General features: G+C 49.4%; 1 protein-coding gene and 1 long non-coding RNA gene across 3 annotated transcripts; both read right to left on the bottom strand.

Annotated features, from left to right (window-relative positions):
* Nucleotides 1-5,604: 5,604 nt before the first annotated feature.
* Nucleotides 5,605-14,997, bottom strand: Nefh (neurofilament heavy chain). The gene is made up of 4 exons (XM_040746790.1): nucleotides 14,047-14,997; nucleotides 12,084-12,283; nucleotides 10,980-11,104; nucleotides 5,605-8,136 (listed from the first exon to the last, which is right to left on the bottom strand). The coding sequence occupies exons 1-4, from the start codon at nucleotides 14,927-14,929 to the stop codon at nucleotides 6,183-6,185; spliced, it is 3,162 nt and encodes a 1,053-aa protein (XP_040602724.1). The 5' UTR covers nucleotides 14,930-14,997; the 3' UTR covers nucleotides 5,605-6,182.
* A 3,399-nt stretch (nucleotides 14,998-18,396) lies between these two features.
* LOC121140771 lies at nucleotides 18,397-25,255 on the bottom strand. Of its 2 annotated transcripts, XR_005877674.1 has the most exons (4): nucleotides 24,929-25,255; nucleotides 22,195-22,403; nucleotides 19,252-19,563; nucleotides 18,397-18,911 (listed from the first exon to the last, which is right to left on the bottom strand). It is a non-coding gene; the product is annotated as an uncharacterized LOC121140771 (long non-coding RNA). The 2 variants fall into 2 exon arrangements; XR_005877673.1 differs by having other exon boundaries at nucleotides 18,397-19,563; nucleotides 24,929-25,245.
* Between the last annotated feature and the right edge of the window lie 785 nt (nucleotides 25,256-26,040).

Genomic DNA, 26,040 nt, shown 5'->3' with positions numbered 1-26,040 from the left:
ATACCAATTGTCCCAGAAACCAGAAGAAATATACTATTCTTTTCCATATTGAATTATCTTGGCAATCTTGTAAAAAATCAATTGATCTCCTATTGATGCCTGTAATTCTAACACCCAAGAGGCTGAAACAGGATTCTCAAGAGTTCAAGGCCAGCCTGGGCTAGCTACATGAAAGTACTAAGATAGCCAGGTATTCATAGCAAGATTGTGTCAAAATCAAAATGAAGAAAAGAGTTGAGCATAGATGTCAGAGTCTATCTCTGGACTCTAGTACCGTTGATATATCTGTTTGTTTCATTGCTGTGGCTGTGTGGCATGTTTTCAGACATTCAGGAAGTGTGAGCACTCTAGCTCTTATTGTTTGGTAATTTGGGAGCCTGTGCAGTCCCATATAAGTTTGTGAATTAGTTTTTCCACTTATGGAAAAGTAAAAGTGTTTAGCAATAACATTTTAATGACTTGTTGAATGTGTGTGTGTGCACTTGAAGGTGTGTGAGCACACATGCACATGTGTTTGTAAGTGTAAGAGTTTGTTCTTTCCTGCCGGGCGGTGGTGGCGCACGCCTTTAATCTCAGCACTCTGGAGGCAGAGGCAGAGGCAGGCGGATCTCTGTGAGTTCGAGGCCGGGCTGGACCTATAGCCTCCAAAACAATACAGAGAAACCCTGTCTCGTAAAAAACAAAAAACAAAAAAAAAAAAAAAGAGTTTGTTCTTTCCCTCCAACTTGTGGGTCCTGAGGATCAAACTCAGGCTCATCAGGCGTAGCTGTGAGTGCCTTTACCCACTAAGCCAGGCATGAGAGTTTTGGTAGGGACTGTAGTGAATCTGTAAATTGCCCTTTAAACAATATTAAAAGCAGGGTGTGTGGTGCATACTGAAACCCCAGCACTTGGGAAATGGAGGCAGAAACAGGACTAAAAGGCCATCTTTGTCCATGTAGTGTTTGAGGCAATCTGCTATGTGAGACCCTGTCTCAAGAAAGCAAAAATCAAGTGTTACGTGTTGTGATACACAGGTACAGGGTGTCTTTCAACTTAATGGATTCCCTTTTTTAAGACTGAAACTCACTGTGTAGGCTGGGCTGTCCTCTTACACTCACATTGATCTACTTGTCTTTGCAAGTGGCTCTTTTAATGCTATTATAAATTATTTCAGTTCTCTGTTCAGTCAGATGTGGAAACACACCCCTTTAATCTCAGTGCTTGGACGGTAGACACAGTAGAACTTTTTGTGTTCAAGGCCAACCTGGTTTCCATAGTAAGTTCTAGGTCAGCTGGGATTACAGGTGAGACCCTATCTAAAAACAAACAAACAAAAAACCTGTTCAGATTGTTCATTGCTGGTGTGTCCAGTGTGTTCAGTGTGTCATTTTCATTACTAATAATGAGTAGACATAAAATAGACTCAGTTGTTCCTTTTAATTTTTTCAGATAGGTCTCAACTGTCTTCAACTTTTTTTTTTTTAAGATTGCAGATGTCTGTGAGCCACCATGAGGTTGCTGGGAATTCAACTCAGGACCTCTGGAAGAGTAGTCAGTGCTCTTGACCTCTGAGTTATCTTTCCAACCCTGTCTCCAACTTTTTAAAAATTATTTTTGTTTTATTTTATTTTATGTGTGTGAATGTTCTATCTGCACCTGTTTGCCTAGTGCCTGTGGAGGCCAGAAGAGGGCATCAAATGCCCTGAGATCAGAGCTATATACAGACAGCTATAGGTCACCATGTCGGAGCTGGGAATGGAACCTGAGTTTTTCTGCAAGAGCAACAAGTACTCTTAACCACTGAGTCATCTCTCCAACCCCTCCAACTTCTTATGTAGTGCTAGAATGACCAAGAACTTTTAATCCTCCCACCTCAACCTCTGGAGTATTGGGATTACAAGTGTGCATCACACACCCAGTTTACTTATGTGTTATTGGCGTGTCGATCTGTACCCTGAAGCTTTGCTGAATATAAATTTTATTAACTCTAGTAACTTTTAAAAAATTCTAGAGTGGAATTCTGGTTCTAGTAACTTTAAAAATTCTAGAGTGGAATTCTGGTTCTAACACTTACCAGTGGTATTGCAATATTCTGAAAATCTCTTACATCCCAAGAGACTGGAACTTTTGCAGCACCTCAGTTAATAACACACCTTGGAGTCACTTAAGATGTTCTAGTGGGGCTGGAGAAATGGCTCAGAGGTTAAGAACACTGGCTACTCTTCCAGAAGATCTGAGTTCAATTCCCAGCAACCACATGGTGGCTCACAACCATCTGTAGTGAGAGCTGGTGCCCTCTTATAGTCTGCAGACATACATGCAGGTAGAACACTGTATACATAATAAATAAATCTTTTTAAAAAACTATTATTGGTTAATCTGGACTTTTTTATTCACCTTGAAAAATGGGATTAAGGATATAGTTCCACTGATAGAGAGCATAAACACCAGATTTGATCCTTAGGACTACATAAACCAGGGGTGGTGGTACACACCCGGAAACCCAGCACTTGGGAGATTAAGGAAGAAAGATCAATGAGTTCCATGTCATTCTCCACGTAGCGAATTAGAAGCTAGGCTGAACTACTCAAGGCCCCATCTCAGAAGAATGAGGCCCACACAGACCACAGATCATTTACGTAATATGGTTATTTCTTAACATGGTACTTGTAGCTGTATTTCTTGTCCCACGTCCTGCTGCCCTTTCAGCCTCAAATAAGCACACAGAAACATATATCAATTTATATACTATTGGCGAATGGCTAGGGCTTCTTATTGACTAGCTCTGTCTTAATTATGAACCCATTTCTATTAATTTATTAATCCACGTGGTCTTGGTGTCTCATTGAGGTCTCTGCTGACTTTTCCCAGAATTCTCATCTCCTAGTCCCTCCTATATTCCTGCCTCTACTGGTCAATCAGTGTTTTATTCATCAACCAGTAAGAGAAACATATATACAGAAGGACATCCCCCATCAGGTACTTCACTATAAGAAATTTTGGGGTGTTCAGACGTTTTTTTTAGGCGAGAGCCAGGTGAGGCAGCCCATGCCTGTAATAACAGTACTCAGGAGGCTGGGAGAGAGGCTGGGAAGTACTGATTGTGTTTCCTGCCTCTCTGATCTCCACCTTATGTTCGGATGTGGCTATGTGCAAGGGCATAAGGATGTCTGAGTGCTCCAGGGCAGACAGCTCAGACAATCAATACTCAGTTTTCAGAGTCCTTGTCCATGTAGATAAGAAATATTTGCCAGGGCCCATGGTGTGTGCCCATAATCATAGCCCTCAGTGGATGAAAGCAGGAACTCAATCATCTGGGAACATATCAAGTTAGAGGTAACCCTAGGATACATGAGACTGTGTCAAAAATATTTTTTTGGAAGGCACTAGAGGAAACCATCCTGAGTGAGGTAACCCAGACACAAAAAGACAAACATGGTATGTACTCACTCATATATGGATTTTAGATATGGATCCAGGGAGTGTCAGCCTACAATCCCAATGCCAGTGAGTCTGGGAAACAGGGATATTCCCAAGAGAGATGCATGATACTCCAGAGAAGTGGAATGAGGCAAGATCTCCTGAGCTGATTGGGAACATCGAGAGAGGGAGAGGGAACCAAGAAAAGGATAAGAGGAAGGGAGAAGAAGGCATGGGGGAGCAGGAAGGTGGAGTCGAGGTAAGAATAGAAGAGAGCAGGATGAGAGATACCATAATAGATTGAGTCATTATAGGCTTGAGGAGAGATCTGACACTAGTGAGATCTCCATGGATCTACAAGGATAACACCAACTGGCAAACTAAGCAATAGTGGAGAGACTACACTAATAGCCCCTCCCTGATGATAGGGTTGATGAATACACTATATGCCATCCTAGAACCTTCATCCAGGGACTGATGGAAGCAAAGACAGATACCCACAGCTAAACACTGAACTGAACTCCTGGAACCTAGTGACAGAGATGGAGGAGTGATGAGCAAAGGGGTCAAGACTGTGTTGGTGAAACCCACAAAGACTGGACAAGGGGGAGCTCTTGAACCCCAGACTGATGGCTGAGAGGCCAACAGGGAACTGATCCAGACTCCATGAATGTAATGCCAGGGAGGAGGCCACAGAAATCACTGGGGCCATGGGTAGTAGATCAGTGTTTACCATGGTGTATGAATGAACTTTGGGAGCCCATTCCAAATAGAGGGATGCTCTCTCAGCCTGGACACATGGGAAAGGGCCTAGGTCCTGCTCAGGATAAAATGACAGACTTTAGAAATCCCCCAAGGAGGACCTCACCCTCCCTGGGGAATGATGTGGGGATGGGGTGAGGGTCTGGGGGTCTGGTAGAGGGACAAGGGAGGAGGGGTGGGAGAGGGAGCTGGGATTGACATGTGAAGCATTCATGTTTCTAATTTAAATAAAAACATATTGAGGAAATATATATATAAAGGTGATCACTCTAAACTGCCTTGGCATTCTTTTGTGACAGATGGAGATGGGTGCCAAAGATGGTATGTGGACCCTATCCTGGAGTGTTGACCAGAATTTGGGGGTATGGTGAGAGGGGACACTTGCTCATTCCCTGAGGTATCACATTTAGTTTCTACTATAGCAACTACCCCATCAGTCACTGTATTATTCAAAACCCTTCCGTTTGTAAGCAATGTCTTAACCCAAAGAGTTGTGGTAAAGAAGGGGATTTATCACCTCAAGGATTGGCCACAAGCAGTGGATTGGATCATCAGGAAACCCACCACGGCTCTCTAAGAATTCCTGTTCATTTCACCTTCTCTCAGACTGCCCCACCATAGGTCTAGAAACATGGCTGCCCACAGCTCCTACTTACATTTCCATACCAACCACTGTGGTGCCAAGTTTAAAATCCCAGAAGATAGATAACTTCATTGGCCATTCTGGAGCAATCATCAGAATGGCCAGAGGTAGGAAAATCAGAAACATGATAGCTGAGAACCACCTGGCAGGGGTGAGGGTGGAGGGCAAGAGGCAACTCCTTCGAGAGCTTGTTGAGCAAGCAGAATAAGGGTTCATGCCAGTACTGTCAATGATTTAACAGTGAGGATGCCATGGAAACCTGTAGGAGGACCACAGCTTTCAAAATTACTTCCAAAGCCAGGGATAGTGGTACATGCATGTAACCCCAGATATTCGGGAGGGAGAGACATGTTCAAGATAAACCTGGGCATTTAAGCAAGACACTGTCTCAAAATAAAAATATAAAAGAGGTGGGAGTGGGGTGCCGAGAAAATAAAATCCATGCCCAGAGAAGCACACTGGATATAAATTAGGTACTTTTCATCTAACATGCAGAGTCCATGGGCCGTTCGACATCCTCCTGGGGCTCACTGTTCCGAGGCACCAGTGTTCACTAGGCTGAACTGGGGTTTGGCAAAGTGTGTACTTTCCCTATGCTACCTCTCAAATTGTGATGTCGATCAACCGTGTGGGGTCAGGGGTCTGTGGCTCCCAGGCGATGCTGGTGAAGGTGATCCATAAACCATACTGAGGAATGTGCCCCAGGCCACTGGCACAGATCTGGTGTGATGTCTAGACCTCCTGCCCCTGCTCCTAGCCTTCCCAGGGGAAGAGAACAGACAAGAACAGCCGCAATCTTATTGTAGAAGCACTTGGTTTTATTGCACAGAAGCAACTGAGAGTAGACTCCAGTGGAAAGTGCTCAGTGGCCAGTGCCCTACATTACCTGCTGCAGCTCTTCCCGGAGAGTGCTGGGTAAGGGCCTGGCCGCTCCTTTGGAAAACAAGAAGGCATTCGGGAATAGGTTACAACATCTCAAGCATAATGCATTTCTAACTGCTCATTCATTATTGCGGTCATCTGTCAGTTGTACATACAGGAAATAAATGCACTTATTTGGAAAGGAGGGGGCAGTTTTTAGTCAAGTGATTTTCATGTAGCATTCAGCATACATCACGTTCGGCTACAATAAGCTATCATAACTGTCCATCACCTGGGGCGGGCTTGGGGCGTTGGGGGCCAGGGCTGAGGGTATCTTCTCTTGCTAACTTAATCCTAATAGAAATTCCTGTTTGGTGAGGGCAGGCCCATCATCTAAACAGTGTTTCTCCTTACAGAAAGGAAAGGAAGAAATAAAATGTATTACTGTGACTCTTGAGTACTGGGACCCTCCTGAGTTTCTTTGGCTGTTCCTGGATCTTCCTCTGTCACGGCCCTACTTTTCCCCCTTGGTGGCCTTCTCTGGGGGCTGGCCGTCCTTTTGGTCTGTGCTGGAGGATTTTTCAGCCTTTTCTGTTTTGGGTTTGCTGGGCTCTTTGGGAAGGCCCTTGTCATCCTCCTTGGCCTTGGCCCCTGCCTCGGGCTTCCCCTCAGGCTTCTTGGACTCTGTGGCCTTCTCCTCCTTGCTGTCTTTCTTCTCTGGGGCTGCCAGCGTCTCTTCTTGCTGCGGCTTCTCCTTCTCTGAGGGTTTGCTGGGCTCTTTGCCCTTGGTGTCATCCACTTCCGTCTTGGTCTCTGTCTTCTCTTTGGATTTAGCCTCTTCCTTCGCCTCCACCTTGGCAGGAGTCTCCTTCTCTGGGGTCACTGCTTTCTTCTTCTCTCCAGACTCTTCCTTCTTGTCTTCCACTGTGGAGTCCTTGGGCTTTTCGACTGGGGTTTCCTTCTTCTCCTCCACCTTGGGCTTTGCAGCTTCCTTCTTGGGTGGTTCATCTTTCTTGACCACCTTCTCCTCCGTTTTTGGGGTAGCAGGGGTCTTCTCTTCCTCTACTTTCTTTGGGGGTTCTTTGGCTTTCACCTCCTCCTTCACAGGGGACTTCACCTCTTCTTTCTTGGCATCTTCCTTCTCAGGGGACTTGACCTTCTCAGGGGACTTGACCTCCTCCTTGGCAGGACTTTTGGCCTGCTCAGGAGACTTGATGTCTCTGGGGTACTTTGCTTCCTCCTTCCCTAGAGTCTTAGCTTCTGGGGATTTCACATCTAGAGTCTTGGCCTTCTCAGGAGACTTTGATTCCTCCTTCACTGGGCTCTTAGCCTTGTCAGGGGATTTCACCTCAGCTGAAGGCTTGACCTCTTCCTTCACAGGGGACTTGGCCTTCTCAGGAGATTTGACCGCTTCTTCCTTCTCTGGAGACTTGGTTTGGGCTGGAGATGTTGCTTCTTCCTTAACTGGGGACTTCGCCTTCTCTGGAGATTTTACTTCAGCTGGGGACTTCACTTCTTTCACAGGGGACTTGGACTCCTCAGCTGGGGATTTTGCTCCTTCCTTCACAGGGGTCTTAGCTTTCTCTGGAGATTTTACCTCAGCAGGTGACTTTGCCTCAGCAGGTGACTTTGCCTCAGCTGGTGACTTTGCCTCAGCTGGTGACTTTACCTCAGCTGGTGACTTTACCTCAGCAGGTGACTTGGCCTCAGCTGGTGACTTTGCCTCAGCTGGTGACTTTACCTCAGCAGGTGACTTTACCTCAGCTGGTGACTTTGCCTCAGCTGGTGACTTGGCCTCAGCTGGTGACTTTGCCTCAGCTGGTGACTTGGCCTCAGCAGGTGACTTGGCCTCAGCTGGTGACTTTGCCTCAGCAGGTGACTTGGCCTCAGCTGGTGACTTTGCCTCAGCAGGTGACTTGGCCTCAGCTGGAGATTTTACCTCAGCTGGTGACTTGGCCTCAGCTGGAGATTTTACCTCAGCTGGTGACTTGACCTCAGCTGGAGATTTTACCTCAGCTGGTGACTTGGCCTCAGCTGGAGATTTTACCTCAGCTGGTGACTTGGCCTCAGCAGGTGACTTGGCCTCAGCTGGAGATTTTACCTCAGTTGGAGATTTTACCTCAGCTGGGGATTTGGTCTCTTCCTTCACAGGCGGCTTGGTTTCCTTTTCTGGAGATGCGGCCTCTTCTGCAGGAGATGTTACTTCTCCCTCTTCCGTTTCTTCTCCTCCTTCTTCCTCTTTGGCCTCTTTTTCCTCCTCTTCTGTCACTTCTTCAGTCACCTGGATCTCTTCTGTCTGCTCCTCGACGATCACAGTTTCCTTCTCTGATTTTTCTACCACTTTTATCTTCTCTTCACTTTTGACTTTTATGTGAGTGGATGTGGAGGGAATTTTTGGGAGTCCCTCAGTAAGAGAGAAGGGACTTGGACCAAAGCCAATACGACACTCTTCGCCTTCCAGGAGTTTTCTGCAGAATGGATAATGAAACACACCATTAACTCAGAGCACATATGCAGGTTTGGAATCTTCCTTGGTTTTCCGGAAACCCCACTGCATTTAATGACAGGGTTTTGTGAATGAATGATATGAATGAATGACAGGAATTTTGTTTTCGTTCCCTTTTTTTTCTTCTTCTTCTTTCCTTCCTCTCTCTTTCCTTATTGCTCTCTTTACTTAACTTTTCTGGTGCTGGTCATCCTAAACACACACTCTCCACTGGGTCACAGCCTCAGCAGGAAGCACTTTGAAAATGGAGACTTTTACTTAACAAAGTGTTCTGGTGACCACCCACAGAGCCTGATCCTCAGGGGGCTGCACTGCTATTTATAGGAGGAAACATCTCCCTAAAGAATGGTCCTCAATAGAAAACTCCTACATTAACAAAACTTACACTTACTGCCTCTCAACTGAAACCCAATTCAAGAGAAAGTTGGAGAGTTAGGGGTATGGCTCATTGGTATATTACTGGTCCTGGGTTTGGAAAAAGAGAGACATGACTACTGAAAGTTGTACATAACCTCCACATGCATGCTGTGCGCACACGCGCACACACCCACACACACACACACACACACACACACACACACACACACACACACTAAAATGAAAAATGAATCCCTCCCATGACTGAAAGAAAAAAGCTGAGGACAAGTAAGCCGATACTTATACATCTAGTTTGAGAGGTTTTGGAATATTGCCATTTAGAGTTGTCCCATCACCTTTTGCAGCCATTCGTTGGGATTTCTCCTCTCATTGAGCTACTCACTAGATGTGAGCTTACCTGAGCTACCCAGACTCTTAAGGCCTCCCTTACCTCGTAGAGAGATGACCACCAGAGTCCTTACCTCAGAGGGCTGTTTCTGTGAGATAGTGAATGTCAAGAGCTTGGCAGAGGGTCTGCCTAGAGAAATACAGGGGTTTCCCCTGGAACAGTGTTTTCCAAATATAACAGCTGACAGATTACCCTGGCTCTTATTAAACTACAGATCTCAATCCAGCAGCCTGGGCCTGTCTTTCTAACTCAAGGATCACTCTAATTCCTGGCTAGTGCACTGCACTGAGTAGCAAGATTTGACCAGAGCCAGGAGGTAGACACAGCCGAGGGTCACCAACCAGAAGAGGCCTGCTAGACTGGGAGGGCTCACCTTTAGGGACTGGTCTTCTCATGGTCCCCATTCAGTGAGCACGACTGCCCAGAAGAACCTGTGTCAGCCAGATTTCCCTATGAACAAGACTGGCTGAGCCTCCCAACAGCCCGTAGTATGCATGCTGTTTCGGTCATCTCCATTTATTTTTGCAAGGAATGAAGGCCTAGTGAGCTAAGGATGAGTTTGTAATGGTCCCTGACTACCTAACCCTCTTTTCCTCCAAAGCAAGTCTCTGACTAGCTTTGGGGTAGATAAAGGTCTTTAAATTAGGAGTCACAGTCAAAAGAAAACAAGTCACTCGTAAGCCGATGAGATAGCTCAACAGGTAAGTATACCTACCACTGAGCACAAGGACCTAATAATTTTTATACCCAGGATCCACATGGTGGAAGCAAAAAACCAACTCCCCAAAGTCTTCTGACCTTCATATATGTGTGCGTGCAAACACACACACATACACACACACACTCTCTAATCTCTATGTGTGTGCATGCAGGCACACACACATACACATATAAATAAATAAAATGTAATTAAAAGAAAATAAGTCAACTTCAAGATTTCTTTTTTTTTTTTCCTTTTTCTTTTTTTCTTGGTTTTACGAGACAGGGTTTCTCTGTATTGTTTTGGAGGCTGTCGGTCCAGCCCTGGCCTCGAACTCACAGAGATCTGCCTGCCTCTGCGTCCCGAGTGCTGGGATTAAAGGCGTGCACCACCAACGCCCGGCCCAGCTTCAAGATTTCTGCCTCTTGGGAAGTAGAATAATTGTCAGGGGCTGAGGACAGCGGACAAGGAGGAATCTTATAAGGACTATGCAGTTTGAATCTGGGATGGTAAAAATAGCTCTGGACATGGATGGGGATCAGTGCTGTATATGCAAATGTACTTAATACGCTGAACTGTTTATTTGAAATGGTTAAATGGCGAATTTTAAGATATAGATTTTAAAACTTTTAAAAATTTATTGTATGTGTGCATGGGTGTGAGTACATGTGTGCATGCATGACAACTTTCAGGTATCAGTTATCTTTCTGCAATAGATTCTGCTGATCAAACTTAGGCCCTCAGATAGCATGTGCCTTTACCCATTGAACCATCTTACCTATTATATAGCATTAAAATATATTTTACTATAATGAGGATTGGAGGGACAGATGAGCCCTTACAGGTTCAAGTTCACAACTGAAATACTTTTGGCTGGTAAGATGGCCATGTGGGTAGCAATGCCTGCTGCATAACCCTGAATGCCTGAATCCAATCCCCAGAAGCCATGTAGAGGGGAAGGAGAGAACACACACACACACACACACACACACACACAGAATACTTTTGTTTTAGGTAGGCTGAGGAGGTGCACACCTTTAGTCCCAGCACTTGGGAGGCTGCGGTAGGTGGGTCTCTAGGTCTCTAAGAGCTATAGAGCAGCCTGGTCTACATAGTGAGTTCAAGGCCAGACAGGGCTACATAGTAAGATCTGTTTCAAAAAAAAGACAAAAAAAAAAAAAAACCAAAAAGGTTTGTCTCTAAAAAGTAGCAGGCTATCCAAACACAACTTGAAACTGGAGGCTTATTACTTCAATTGGAACACACACAGGGCTCTATGCTGCCTCGAGGCTCTGAGAAGACAGGGCTCTACACCACTCAGCACTCTGGGCTGTCTCACCTGTAAGCAGCAATCTCAATGTCCAGGGCCATCTTGACATTGAGCAGGTCCTGGTACTCTCGGAGCTGTGCTGCCATCTCCCACTTGGTGTTTCTCAGCTCACTGTCCAACTGCTGGATAGCATCCTGTGGGTGACAGGTCAGGCAAGTCATCTGCCAGTCGGTACCTGCCCCTCAGTGCCAGAGACGCTGGGGCCACCCTGCTCAGCCACCTCGCTGGGGACAAAGCCCCACCCTGTCAAAACTGCAAGCTACTCATGTACAGGCATGGAGAAATCTGGATGAGAAATCTCAGCCCGAGGAAAGATCTGGAATGATACACAACTGACAGTAAAATGATGGGTGAATTTTTACATTTGTCTTAGAAAGTGCTCCGTGAACGGCTGAGGTGTAGCCCAGTGGACGGGCTGAGGTGTAGCATCACACACAGGACCCTGGAGAGAGCAATTTTAGCTGCTTTGTTTTCTCTTCTTACCAAAAGTGCCTGCAAGTGTCACTGCTTGGCAGGTGTCTGCTCTCTGACTACCTGGCAAGCTGGAGGGTCCCCAGAGGCACACCAACAGGGCCGAGACTCCTTCCCACTGGAGCACTGCTTAACGTGAGACTTTACAACTCCCTTTGGTCTCCTGTGTGCTGTTTCTCCAGTTCCCAACGTGTCTGTAATCATCACATTTACCTGTTTATGAGCGTCTAAGAAAGTACACTTGTCTCCCAGATTGCTTTTCACCGAAGAAATCTGACAAAGCTGCCCCCCAGACCACACCCACACATGCTGGTGGCTGTAATAGATTACCTACTCTAGTCGAGATTATGCTGAGCATTTATATCTAAGTAGAAAATTATTTATTAGGTTCTAGGATGGAGCCCAGGACCTCATGCATAGCAGGAAGGCAAGAACTCTACCATGGAGCTATTTGCCCCTGCTTGGTGACCTTCACAGCTCTGCAACCCAGTGGTCTTTGTTCTTGTTTTTCCTTTAGAAAAAGAATTTTAAGTCAGATAGGCAGATAAAGTCTCCAGGTCACACAACAAAAAATAATGTGCCAGACTCAGAGTCCAAGGTCCTTCTCTAAGAAAGGAAGTAACTCAGTTTCCCCCTGCTCACCTGGTAGGACGCAATGTCTGCCTGGTGACGGTCTTCTAGCTCAGAGCGCTGCCTCTCCAGTGAATCCTTGGTGCTTTTCAGCGCCTCCAACTCCGTGGTCCTGGCCTGCAGCTGCCGCCGGTACTCAGTTATCTCCTCCTGCGCCGAGCGCATGGCATCTGTATTCACCTTGGCCGCCTCTGACAGTCGGTCTAACCTCACTGAACAGGGGAGGAACCAGGGCACAGGGTTAGGCACATTTGAACTTGGTTCCAATGCTCAGATTTGGAAAGTGACACGTTGGTTGAAGATGGACCAACACGTTAATCCATCCCATCCTATGACAGTCAAGTCACTCTCGTCCAAAGCCGTTAGTGAGTGGCAGGATTCAAATTTAGTCTATTTGGCTTTGAAAAATAGACTCTCTCTCAACTTGATCCATAAACCACTTGGGAGAAAGTAAGGTCCCATGCCTGGTGCCAGTGCCTGGCAGAGCTCCTTAATAAAGGAGCTGGTGTACTGAGGGGTGCAGGTTGGAAATCTACATGATACCTAATGCTCAGCTGGGGTCTGCAGGCTTGTGAAGAAGTTAATACTCCTGTGATCTCACCAGGCATGAAAGCTGTGGGGGTGATCAGTTACAATGCAGCCATGGTAACTTCCTTGTAGGTTTCCGAAGAATCCAAGGTCACAGGGGAGCACAAGGCCTGTGTACCAGCCCTTTGCCCCTTCCTCTACCTGACTTCATCCTCAGGCACAGCAGCTCCCCAGCCAATGGAAGCCATACATTGGCCTCTGTCACCAGCTGGCTCCGGGTTCTCAGATCTTCCAGCAGAAATCGGAAATTGGTTTTAATCTCCTGAAAGGGAACACCCCACATCCAAGAGTTGATCCTGGTGGAAAGACAGAGGCCAGCCGGTGGGGACATATATCCTTGGATGCTCTGCTTGGGTGAAGGGCTAGCCTAAAAGAGAAGATCCCTTCCCCTCCCCCTCCGGGAGGAGCCTTGCTGCAGAGATGGGGGAGGGGATGGTTCACACCACTGCAAAGGCGGGGAGCATGAAAGAGGGAATTCCAAGCATCCAAATCTCAGTATTCCTGGCTCCCCCTGATGTTAGCAAACTTAAAAACCACCCAAGTGAGAATTCTCAGCTATCCTCAGACAGCATTTGGAAAGCACCTGAGCTCTGCACTCTCCCCCAGAACAATGCTCAGGTTTATAGCCGATGTCAGGAAGGATTCTGCCTCCAAGACTAGGAAGCCGGGTTACTCCATGCCAAAAGAAACAAGAGTCAGAGAAAGTCAATGTTGATCAAGGTCACCCTGCAGCTACTGAGCAGTGTGTGTGCTTCAGGGCAACTGCAGTCTAGCCAATTCAGAACCCCTGGAAGGTGGGGGAGAAAGGGAGATGGGAGGTCCCATCTTTTTTTATATTAAAGAAGACAGAGGTTGCCTTGGCCACTGGCAGTCATGAGGCTCACATCCTGGTTCCATGCTGGCTAGAAGGGCGTGAAAATGAAAGACCCCTGTCGTCTCACCCAGCAGATTATTAAAGTGGGGACATTATGCACTGAACGTAGTGGGGAGAAGAATGGTAGGTCAGCCGAATACTCCTGCCCCACCCTCTGTGCTGATGCGAGAAAGGCTGGTCAGAGTTGGCAGGGCAAGTGGGTGCTGGATACCCTGTGTCTAGATGGGGCTTGTCTGTTTGAAAGGGAGACCTACAGTGTGGGAAGCAGAAGGGTTGGCTCAGCGTTTAAGTACAGACATAAATAATGTGGAAGATGGCAACTAAAGGATAATCCAGGGTTGCCCCTCCCCCAGGGAAGTAGAACTGCTACTTTATGAGGTGTCATGCACTTTGCAGAGGGTCCAGCTACTTTCGGGAAGAGTCCTCCACCATCTCGTTGGTGAACCCATCGGCTGGCTGCTCGCTGCCCCGCCAGGAGGGGGCGACCCCTGCCCACCCCATGCGCCCGCGCACCTCGGAACCACTCCTCCGACTGCAGCGTGCTCTGCACAGCATGGCCTTCGAGCTGCGCGCGGATCTCTCGCAGCGCCGACGTCACGTCGCACTTGAGGGCGTCGCGCGCCTCGGCGTGCGCCTGCGCTTGCGCGGCACCGCAACCCTGGATCTGACCGAGCAGCTCGCCCACCTCCTCCTGGTGGTGGCGCCGCAGGTAGCCGCACTCCTCCTGCAGCGCCTGCGCCTTCTTCTGCAGCTCCACGCGCGCCGCTTCCGCCTCCTGCGCGAAGCGCACTAGAGCGCGCGCCGCCGCCTCTGCCTCCTCACGCTGCCGGGCCTCTTCGTCCAGCCGCTGTCGCACGTGCGCGATGTCCTCCAGCAGGTGCTCCTGCTCCAGGCGCAGCTGCCCGCGGGCCGCCCCCAGGCGCAGCACGGCGCCGCGCATCTCGCGCACCTCGCGCTCGTACAGCTCGCCCATGGCGGCGCGGCCGGCTTGCTGCTGCCGCAGCGCCGCCGCCTCGCCCTCCAGGCTGCGGTTGTGCGCCTCGAGCTGCCTCACCTTGTCGATGTAGCCCGCGAAGCGGTCGTTCAGAGCCTGCAGCTGCTCCTTTTCGCTGCGCGCCGCCGCCGCCGCCACCACGCAGCCCTCCGGCCCGTTGGAGAGTGTGTCTAGCGAGTCGGTGCTCGAGGCGGCGCCGGCTCCGCGGTAGCGGCTGGGCGAGGCGGACACGGAGCTCACGGACGTCCGCGCCCACGAGTGGAAGCCGCTGGAGGAGCCGGCCGCGGAGCGCGTGCCTCCGGTGCCCGCCTTGCGGCCCAGCGGGTAGTGCAGGCTGCCGCCTCCGTGCAGCGGCGCGAACGGGGCGCCCAGCAGCGCATCGGCGCCGCCGAAGCTCGTCATGGCCGAAGCAGGTGCGGCCGCCGGCAGAGCGGGAGCGAAGGGCCGGGGCGGGACGGGCAGCACTGCGGCAGCTCCGGGACGCCCCGCTCTTTTATATCCGCGGTGGCCGGGGCCGGCCCCTCGGCAGTGGGGGGCTGGGGAGCAGGGCCCCGCCCTCTGCACCTCCTCCCCCGCGGCCCCGGGCGGACCGGCTCCGCCGCAGTGAGATGGGCGGGGTTGGGGGGGGACACCCAGGAGTGAAGGGGAATCGCCGCATCGTCAGTGAAGCCTTCCGAGGTCAGACCAAGGAGTAAAGGACTTCTGGAGCGGACAAGTGCAGACCTCCAGGTGCATGTAGGAAGACCCTCTTGGTGTGCTCAGAATAAGAGGGGCACTGGAAGTAGGGAGAAGGCTTGAGAACTGATGGGGCAGGTTGGCTGCGGGTTGAAGCGACTCTGCAATGGTTAGTAAGCAAGGACCCCTTATGAGAGGCGACACAAGGTTCCCTAGTAGTTAGAGGGGACCTCGAGATGAAGAGTGCAGAGACCGCAACCACCCACGAAGGGATTCTGAATGGTGTTGCACGAGGGTAGATGGGGACCCTCTAGCTGGAGGTGCAGTGTTTCCCTGGTGATAGTTAGAGCGGCCACTCCGGAGGGGCTTGTGGAACTCTACAGCTAACATCGGGGTAGGGAGAGGGGTCGGGGAGCCCGAAAGAGCTACCCTGAGGGAACTAAGCAACTGCAGGAGAAAGGGAACGCGGGGGGGGGGGACGGGGACTTGGCGCTCTCCAAAAGTCCAGTGGCTGAGACTGAAGTAGAGACCGCACCTTGCCCAGCAAGTGACACTGCCCGAGAAGAAGCAGAGGGTCCCTGAGGAGGCAGCGAGACGCTGCTCTGAGTGTGCAGTCAGAGAGCACCCAAGCCAGGTTCTGCAAACAGGGCGGGGGGAGGGGGTCAGCGCTGCGCCTTGCTAGCGGAATGACCTTGTGCAAACGTGTTCTCTCCTGCTTGGTTTTCCCTTGTGTACCACAGAGACAAGATGCAATTCCAACCCCCAAGTAGCCTCAGGAGCATCCGGCTTGGGGGATCTCTGGTTGAATTTGGGGGGGAGCCCACATTGCCAGTGGTTATCCAGCACCCACATTCCCACACCGGAGAAGTTTGTCTTTCTCCCTTCCTTGCTGATTTTTCTGTTTCATCTTGTCATCCCTCTCCTATCTCCACATTAGCCAGTACCGTAGGCTTCCCTTCATGATCCCGAGGAAGTGATGGGTGGTTTCTCAGTGCCAAAGCCCACCGCCCTCATGAGCCCTCGGGTGGAAGCGCGGCGGGGGGGGGGGGGGTGTCGTATTTGGAGCCCTTGCTCTGTCATGTGGCTCGGTCTTGGTCTACAATTCCTGTCAAATGGCATGTTAGTGGAGGCTTCCGTGCCGCTATCGCTTCAGCACCATGGACAGAGACCAGTGGAAAGGGTTGATCTAGGCCTCGCAGAGTGGGGAGCTTTGAAGCTCTCCCCAAGCTGCAACCCTGTGCTGTAGGGATGGGAACCGAGGAGCAGATGAGTCGTACGGCACACTCTTGAAGTGATCTACCCTTGCGTCTAAGTGACCCACCCCTGCATATCCTGTCCAGCTCCTGGCTGTCTCTGAAGCTCTGTCTCCTGCACTGCGAGCCTCCTCTACCCGAGCAGAGAGAAGCCCACTCGAATGCCCACTGACCACGCTGCACTTCTCCCAGGAAATTACCTCAAGCCCCACTGCACCCCAGTTTACTGGTCCTCTTTCTAGAGGGATCCTCAAGACGGAAACTGACAGACTGACTAAGAAAGACCTCTGCCTGCCCCTAACCTTGCCCTCTGTTTTATCCCCAGCCCCTGACTGCAGTCTAACCCTCATAGCTAGGGAGGCGATGGCACTGTCCCTTTAACCACGTTTTACTGGAAGGAGAGTGCACTAGGGAGGAGGGGGAGGGAGTTCCTAGTTTTTCATGGCGAAGCAGAACATGATGAAGCAGTTTCCCAGTTTAAAGGTCCAGTCATGCTGCTGTTTGCAGGGACACAAAGGCTAGTTGGCAAATGTCTCCAGGGTGAGGCAGGCGGCTTGTCTGAGACACTGAAAGATGTCATGGGGAGGGGGCCTGGGTAGGAATGCCCCTTGCATCCAGATTGCTCCCCGTTTACTTTTCATCCTGCTTGGAATTTCGCCACTAGATCCTTGTTCCCCTGAGTCTCTACAGCTGTCTGCAGACTGCCCATGCTTTTCTTGGGTGTGGGAAGTCTGATAAGCAGTTGATAGAAAAAAAAAAGGAACGAGGGGAATGTGGGGTAAAGGGGGGACCATTAGATTGCAGGTAACATGTGGATTCTGAGAAGAACCAGGTGTGGCTTTTGTGGCTATAAAATGGCATGAATGCTGGACCTCTGGTCAGTCCTTCAGACTCACCTTCAGAAAGCTGTCTGTGGCCTCCATCACCCTGGGCTCAGGTCATCATCCCCTCCTGGGTTCTGTGGTCCCCAGTGCTAATCCCTAGTAGTATCCTTACCAATTTATCACGTGTCCTGAGGTTCTGTGGTCCCCATGCTAATCCCTACAGTATCCTTACCAACCTGTCATTGTGAGTGGATGGATGGGTGAATGGGTGAGAACTAAGAATGATTCTTCTCTAAGACCTTGTGGTTCAAATACCTTTTGCCTTCTTTCCTGCATTCTTAACATTTATCAGTGAATAAGACAATGTCTAGCCATCCATCCGTTAATTGCTTATTAAGCCTCTGTTGTGTGATAGGCACACATGAGATGATGATGTCACTGAATCCCATAAGCCCATTTTCCCAGGCGTCTCCTTGAGACAATTCTCAATCTTTCTCAGATCTTAGCCCAGAATGTCCCAGGGTAGCTTTAAGGTGATTCCAGGTATGACTTGAATCCTGAATATTCTATGTTAGAGGTTTAGTTCCCAGGAAGTTGCCATTGGAAGATGGTGAAATTTTTAAGCATTATGTCCTACTCAAGTCTTTAGAAACTATGTGCATGCTCCTGAAGGAGGCTGTGAGTCCCAGGTTCTCCTTCCTCTTCCCCCCCACCCCCGTGTTCCCTCCTCCCTCTCCTCCCTTCCTCCTCCTCTTCCTTTCCTCCCTCCCTTTCTCTCTGTGTTAGTGAGAGCTTCTGTTACTGTGATGAATGACCAGAAAGCAAGTTGGGGTGGAGAGGGCTTATCTCAGCTCGCTCTTCCACATCATGGTCCCTCCCTGGAGGAAGTCAGGACAGGATCCTGGAGGTAGGGGATGATGCGGAAGCCATGGAGGGTGCTGCTTATAGGCTTGTGCCTCATGGCTTGTTCAGCCTGCTTTCTTATAGAACCCAGGACCACCAGCCCAGGGGTGGCATCACCCACTGTGGGCTGGGTCCTCCCCCATCAATCACTAAGAAAATGCCTTACAGCCAGATCTGATGGAGCCATTTTCTCAACTGAGGTTCTCTCCTTTCAGATAACATAAAACTATTTAAGTTGACATAAAACTGTTCAGGACACTCTCCCTCTTTCTTTACAGACAGGGTCTTTCCATATAGCTTAGGCTAGTTTTAAAGTCTGTCCTCTTGTCTCAGGCTTCCGAGTGTTGGTGTTGCAGGCATTTTTATTGGTTTATTGAGGCAGGGTATCATTATGTGGCCCACACTGCCCTTGAACTCTCCATACCCCTGTCTCAGCCTCCTGAGTGCTGGTATTACAGTCATTTTTTGTTAGTTTTTGATAGGGTCTTCACTTTTCGTCCCAGACTATCTTTGAACTCTTGACCTGCTTGTGTAGGAGTCAAGACTACAGGTGTGCACCACCATGACTGGCATCGTTATTTCTTTTTCTTCCTGGTCATGGAGTGAGTTTTTTCACACCCTTATGCTGCCTTACCACAGACTCCAAAGCAGTGGGCTCAACTGATCCTGGACCAGAACCTCCAAATCTGTGAGCCAAGATGAACCTTTTAACGAATATGTTGGCTATTCCTCCAACAGAAAGGAAAAGAGAAGCCAGTGTGATTACTTACTACTTCTATCACTTGGGAAGCTGAGACAGGAGGATTACTATAAGTTCAAGATCAGTCTGGACTATATAGTGAGTTTCAGGCCAGCTTAGACTAGAGTAAGAGGTGGGGATGTCATGGCTAAGTACGCTAACTAGAGTTACTGCAGTATGTCTTCTCAGAGCCAGGTCTTGTGATGAGCCCGGGGACTCTCCCAGAGGCAAGTGTACACACTGGAGTACCCAAGCTTATTTGCTCTTAAGCTCATCTTTCTTCAAATGTCTCCCAGACAAAGTCCCAGTGGCCCACGGTGGAGAACTCACCTCTGCTGTCCCAGGGCTGCTGCCTATATTCCATGGACCTGGCTGGTGCTCCTCAGGAACATTTGCAGGGTTAAAGATGAAACTACAGCCCCCTGTGAGTACCCACAGGTGCTGCTGTCTCCACTTCTCTCAGTCAGTATTGCTGGCCAGTTCTGATAACTGAAGAACGAGGCTGCTGGGCAAGGGGGTTCCTCTCCTCCCATGTGTACAGTCGAGAATTTTCATACTATATCTTCCTTAGTGCCGCCTCTGTGGTACTCCTCTGCTGTGCAGGGATCCGTCTTCCAACTTTACAGACATGTAAACTGAGGCCTGAGTGAGGGAGCCGGTTATCTGAGTTAACTCAGTAATATGACAGAACGCAGGGTCTCAGATCACCCAGGCCTAAGCCAGTACTGCACATACCCATTTCTCTTCCACAGTGGAGGCCCAGCTGTCAGAGGGAGAAGTCCTAGGAGAATGGCAACTTTCAGGAGATCGGGAAGGGGTATGGCCTCTGCTGTGAGCCCTGTGACCCAGCATCAACATGCCTTGACTTACGTTTCGTTTTTAGTGTCAAGTGTCAGATTCAGGCCCTCATGCTTGTCAAACACTCCTCTTTGTTTTTAAAAAAGTATTGCATTTCACACTAGCCACTTCTCTGTTGCTATGATAAAAACAAATGACCAAGGCAAGTTATGAGAGGAAGGGATTATTGGGGTTTATGGTTCAATCTAGAGGGATGAGTTCGTCACCGTCAGGGAGTCCTGGCAGCAGGAACAGCGGAGAACTCCCATTTCAAGCCACAAGCAACAAACAGAGATGAGTGGGAATGGCATGTGGTTTTTTTTAAACCTCAAAGCCCACCCCCAGGGGTGCAACAAAGCCATACCTCCTAAGCCTCCCTAAATGGGGCCACCAACTGGGGACCAAGTATTCAGGTTTCCAAGAACATGGGGGCATCTCGTTGAAAACACCACACGTTTGCCTATGTCTTTATTTATCTAGTTCTTTATGTATGTGTACGGAGATCGGAGGAGAACTTGGCTCTCCCTTTCCACCATGTGGGTTCCAGCACTCAAACCTACCTAACAGCCTTTTCTTCCCTTCCTCTTTCCTGTATCTGGTAGCCTACACTGGCCTTAAATTCAGTATAGAGCTGAAACTTTACCCTGAACTCATGATCCTTCTGTCTCTACCTCTCAAATGCCTTTTTCTCTTTCTCAAGGGTTTATTGCATTTGTGTGTGTGTGTGTGTGCACGCACACGTGCATGTGTGTGGAAGTCAGAGAATAACTTTGGCTTGGCAGCAAGCATCTTTCCCACTGAGCCATCTCCCCAACCCAGATGCTTCTCTTTTTCTAACTAAGGTGTACCTGCTCTTGTATCTTACATTACCATACGATATAAGTTGTACAGAAAAAAAAAGCTATCTATGTTATGCACTGCTGATTTCCTCCGGTGCTTAAAATAATGGTTGCATACTGTAGGTGCTTAGCAAGGAATTATGAAATGATAGCAATGCTCTGTCTAATTAACAGGAACATTTGACCAGGCATGCGGACAGTTCCCGACCTCTCGTCCAGCCCCTACATGGTCACCCTTGCTGAGGTTCAGGCCCTGCCCACTTTGTAACTGTAGACTCGCCTTTTCAGCAATTTTATGTCCATGAAATCTATTAATTTGTTTTGCATCTTTCTCTTCAGTGGCCATAGTACCCTACATCCTTTGACTCTGTCCCTTGTCCCTTTCTCTGCTTCATCCCCATCCTCTTTCCTCTCCCCTTCTCTTCCCTCCTGTCTTTCCCTCTCTTCTCCTCTCCTCCCCTCCTCTCCTCTCTTCTCCTTCTTCCATGTGCCTTCTCCTTTCTCCTTAGCTTTCATTCCTCCTGTCCCTCTTTCCCTTTCCAACCTCTGATTTCTAAGATGCATCCTCTTTTTGCCTCATTTGGATATGACTGTAGTAAAGAGGAGGTACCCTCCCCACATCCTGGAGGAAGCAAGCTGCAAAGACAGAATTGTGCACAGTTTTGCCTCTTTCCCTCCCAAATCTACCTAGGGCCTTACCAGCTCTGGACTGCCCAGTGCGAATGAAACCTTCTGTAATTCTGCGTCCAGCCCACACATCTGATACCCTGGGACTCAGTGGACAGGGAAGCTGAATTCTGCCTCAAAGGCTGGGTGCTGGTGAGTGGGTCCACAGGTCTGGCTCACCCCGTACCCTCCAGCTCCAACACCTATTCTGGGCTGTTTTGGTTGAGTGGCTTCTGAGATGGGGAGTGAAACAGTTTGTTGTCCTGGTGGACCTCTAGTGACTCAGTGGGGCTTGCTCATCACAAGTCCTTTGTGGCTCTTAGAACTCTCCTTACCTAGAGTAGGAAGCTACGTAGCCGCATATGTGAAGCTCGTGGTCTATGGAAAGGGAGGGTGGTATTTATTTATTTGTTTATGCTAAGAGTCAAACACAGCGACCTTGTTAATGCTAGCTAGCAAGTGCTCTGCTTCTGAGCTATACCCCCAGCTCTTGGTCTTATTTATCTTTTATTAGTTATATTAGTTCATGTGTGAGTGTTTTCTGTGCACGTATGTCTGCACTGTGTGTGCCTGGAGTGTGTGGACATCAGAAGAGGATGAAAGATCCCCTGGGACTGGATCTGCAGGTTGTTGTGAGCTGTCCCATGGGTGCTCAGAAATGAACCTGGGTCCAGGGGCATCCAGTTAGTTCTCTTAACCGCTGGGCCTCTCTTGTTTTGTTTTAAAGCAAGATCTTACTGCATAGCCTAGGCTGGCCTTGAGCTCTCCATATTGCCTAAGCTGGACTCACACTTGTACTCCCTCTGTCTCTGCCCCTAAGTTCTGGGATTGTAGACATGTGCCACAAGCCCTGGCCAGTGCCTCTGCGTTTATGCCTGCCCTTTCATACCATCCGCACTAGAAGGCAAATTCTCTTACTGTACACACTTACTCTCTGAGAGGGTGAGTAACTTGCCCCAAATCACACGTCTAGAATGTGGTGTAAACTGGGATCCAAGTTCAGTGTCTGGGCTGTGCCGCAGGTATGCTCCACTGAGAGACTGCCATCACACTTGACTTTCACAGGGAGCCTGGGGAGCCAGCACTTTCCCGGTCCATTACAACTGGCTGGAAGCTTTGCTCTGCGGTCCTTTCTGGCACCTGCTGGGAGCAAGGGGAGTTGAGAAATGGCTTTGGGTTTTCTGCACTTAGGTTTTTATCTCTATCTAGGTATGGGAGATGGAGAATTCCCAGATGGCATAGTCAGGAGGTCAAAATTGTGGTGAATTCAGCTTTCTGATATGCCCAGTCGTCCTGGAGACGCCTAAGTCAAAAGTGATGATGAGGGGATGATTGATTTTCACAGTGTAAATCTGAGCCACAAGGAAGCAGTCGACAGCTTCAGGATGTGAGCACCTGCCTGCTTGTTCCGGCTGCTGACACATGTGGTACTGGCCGCAGCTCTGCTGGGTGCGCAGGGTCACCCTTCTGCAGAGCAGGACACTGAGGTCAGAGAAACAATGTGCCTGCTGAGGTTGTAGGGGGAGGGGCTGGAGAGGTGGTGGCCTCACCACACTGATGCTTCATCTCGGTGTCAGAGGAGGAGGAAGTCCACAGTCCGGAAGAGTCAGTGCCAGAGTCTAGAGGGAGTTGTTGGAACTGGAAATAATTAGCATTTGGCTTAAAAGTTCATTCCTGGCTGGGCATAGTGGTACACACCTTTAATCCCAATACTTGGGAGGTGGAGAGACCAGCCTGGTCTACATGGTGAGTTCTAGGACAGCCAGAGCTACATAGTGAGATGCTGTCTTGAAAACAAAATGAAGCAGAAATAGACAAACAAGAAAATTTCATTCCCGATGGTCAGGTTTGATAGATCAATGAGGCAAGGCTGAACTTTGAGCTAGGTCTGTGGGAGCTAGGGATACAACTCAACTGGCCCCTATCAGCTGGGCATGGTGGGCATGTCTGTAATCTTAGCTCTTGGGAGATAGAGGCAGGATGATCAGAAGTTTAAGGTCATCCTCAGGTCACAACAAGCTTGAGGATGACCTTGGATACATTAGACCCTGTCTCTTACAAATAGATACATAAGATTACAACACCAGGCTGGGTGGATATGAAGCTCCTCCTTCCTGGGACAGTACACTCTGACTTGTCACTCTGCAGTCAGGCTGTGTGAGGACATAGACTGCCGGACAGCAGTGTGGCACTTGCTCAAAGGCAAGCGATGCCAATGTGGAAGACATTTGCCAGGAATGCGTCCAAATTCTGCCTCAGCTCTGACCACACATGCCCACCCAAACCCAAATGTGTGTGCAACACATATGCAAAATACTCTCCCACTTTAACTGTCTGTTATGCTGAGTCCCAGGCTCCTTCAGATCGTCTAGCCCAGAATCTCTGAAGCCCTCCTAGGGATGTCCCTTCTAAGCAGTGTCCCTAAAGCAGAAGTTCCTTTACATCTGGTCTCAACTGCCCGCTCAGATGCTGTTAAGTCCCATGCACACGTTCCTTTGTTTAGATGCCGCAACAGTGCAGCAAAGAATTGGTGCCAGCTGGGTTTGGAAGAGGCTGAGTCACTCGATACCTGGGGCTGGGAGCGTAGCTCCATGGGAGAGTGCTTGTTAGTACCCATGAGGTCCCAAGTGCCATCCTCAGCACTGAAAGAATAGCACCTGCCAAATACAGAGCTAGAATTTGAAACTTCACAGCCTGCCTCTGGAAGACCCCTGCCCCACTCAAGGGCTTGCCAAGTGTGTATCCTATGACCTAGGCAGTAGCATGTACGGGAGTCACTGGTGCCTACATCTGATCCTTCCCAGCCCATGAGCTTGTGGGAGCAGGGAGTGGTTCTTGAATCTAGGAGCCCAGGATTTGGGCATGGGAGGGCATTAGTGAATGAATGGTGGGGTATCCCACCTGAAATACTTCTACAAGATTGGCCTCTGGGCAGGTCTGCAGTGTATTTTCTTAACTAGTGATTTATGTGGGCTGGCCCAGCCCATTGTGGGTGGTGCCACCCCTGGGTTCTATAATAAAGCCGGCTAAACAAGCCATGGGGAGCAAGCCAGTAATCTGCAGCACTCCTCCATGGCCTCTGCATCAGCTCCTGCCTCGTGTTCTGGCTCTGACTTTCCTTAGCAATGGAGTATATCCCGAGACTGAGCTGAAATAAACTCCAAGATGTTTATGGTCAAGATGTGTGGTCACCGCAATAGAAACCCTTAGACATCAGTGCTGGGATTACAGGCTTGTACCACCATCCTCCATACACTGTGTGTGTGTGTGTGTGTGTGTGTGTGTGTACACACCTAGGGCTAAGGATGGGATGTAAAGCCTCATACACACAAGTATCTTACCATTGGGCTACACCCCCAGCCAGCCTTCCATCTTGAGTGCTTTGTGATGATAAGACAACCTGAGATTCAGCAGACTACATTCTCTGAGAATTTCTCTTTCCCCCTCCCTGTGCTCTGCTCAGCTCCACTTCCCCTCCCCTCCTCTCTCGCTCTCCCTCCTCTTCTTGCTTCTCTTTTTTCTTCCACCTGCTCCTCCTCCTCCTCTTACCCTCTGTCTGTACCCCCACTGCGCTTCTGGGCGTGACCCCTGGAACTCACACATGCCAGCCAAGCTCTTTCCCCAGGTCTGAGAATTTCTAATGAGCACAAAATTTGCTCCCTTACTCAGCAGATCCCTGGTGACTCCAGACGCATCCAAATATCTGCATCTGCAGTGACTCCAATGCTTGCTCCCCGAGTGATCTAGAGCCTCCCTCTGAAGTTGGACTAACCCAAAGGTGGGTGCCAGCACTACCACTTCTGGCTAGGCACCGTCGGCACCTTCTCCTTTCTGGATCCCAGTTTCTGCCTTTGTCAAGTGAAGAAATTATGGTTCCAATGGGAACCTTTGGTGTCACTGGGATTTGGGGAGAAAACTGGTGGTGGGTGGGGGTGTCTTTGTTGTCTGGGCCCGGGACGAGGTCCTAGGGCTTTTCACTCCCTGCCCCTCCCTCTGGGACCATTGTGATGGTGTCAGAGAGAAGGAGGAGAGGGGCTTCTGCTGAATCTGTGGAAGATCCAGAATTGGGGCTCAGGCCACCCTGGCCTCTGAGGCTGCAGGTGTTCTCTGCTCAGCCTGGGGCGATACTAAGGAGCCCTCTAGCATGTCTCTGCTGGCAGCAGCTTCTGAAGAGGGGTCCCAGCTGTATGAGGGTGAGGGATGGTGTTGGGATGACCTACTGTGTTCACAGCAAGCACTATGGTGCACTCCTGCCACCACAGCCCTCCGGTGAGCAGACTGGGACTAGGATCTCCCAAAGCTGCAGGATCATATGGGTGGATTTTCAAGAGGTCCAAGATAAGGAATTGTCCAAAGCAGGTTCGTGTGTGTGTGTGTGTGTGTGTGTGTGTGTGTGTGTGTGTGTGTGTGTGTGTCTGGCTGTCTGGCTGTGTGTGTGGCTGTGTGAGATTGTGTGGCTGTGGAGGTCAGTGATCAATGTTAAATATCTTCCTCAGTTACTCGTTGCATTATTTACTGACACAGGGTCTCATTGAACCTGGAGTTTGCTGATTCAACTAGCTGGTCAGTAGGCCCCAGGGATCTTCCCACCTTCCTGTCTCCGGGCTAGAATTGCAGGTATACGCTACCATGCCAGGCTTCTGGCACAAGTGCTAGGGATTGATAAAAACAAATTTAGTTTAGGTTTAGCTTTTCAAGACAGGATTTCTCTTTGTGCCCTGGCTGTCCTAGAATTTGCTTTGGAGACCAGACTACCTGGAACTCAGAGGTCTCCCTG

Source organism: Mesocricetus auratus, unplaced genomic scaffold (genome assembly GCF_017639785.1).
Source record: "Mesocricetus auratus isolate SY011 unplaced genomic scaffold, BCM_Maur_2.0 Super-Scaffold_100006, whole genome shotgun sequence".
Classification (NCBI taxonomy): domain Eukaryota; kingdom Metazoa; phylum Chordata; class Mammalia; order Rodentia; family Cricetidae; genus Mesocricetus; species Mesocricetus auratus.
Note: the sequence above shows the minus strand (reverse complement) of the source record. Positions and strands in the feature narration are given on the sequence as shown.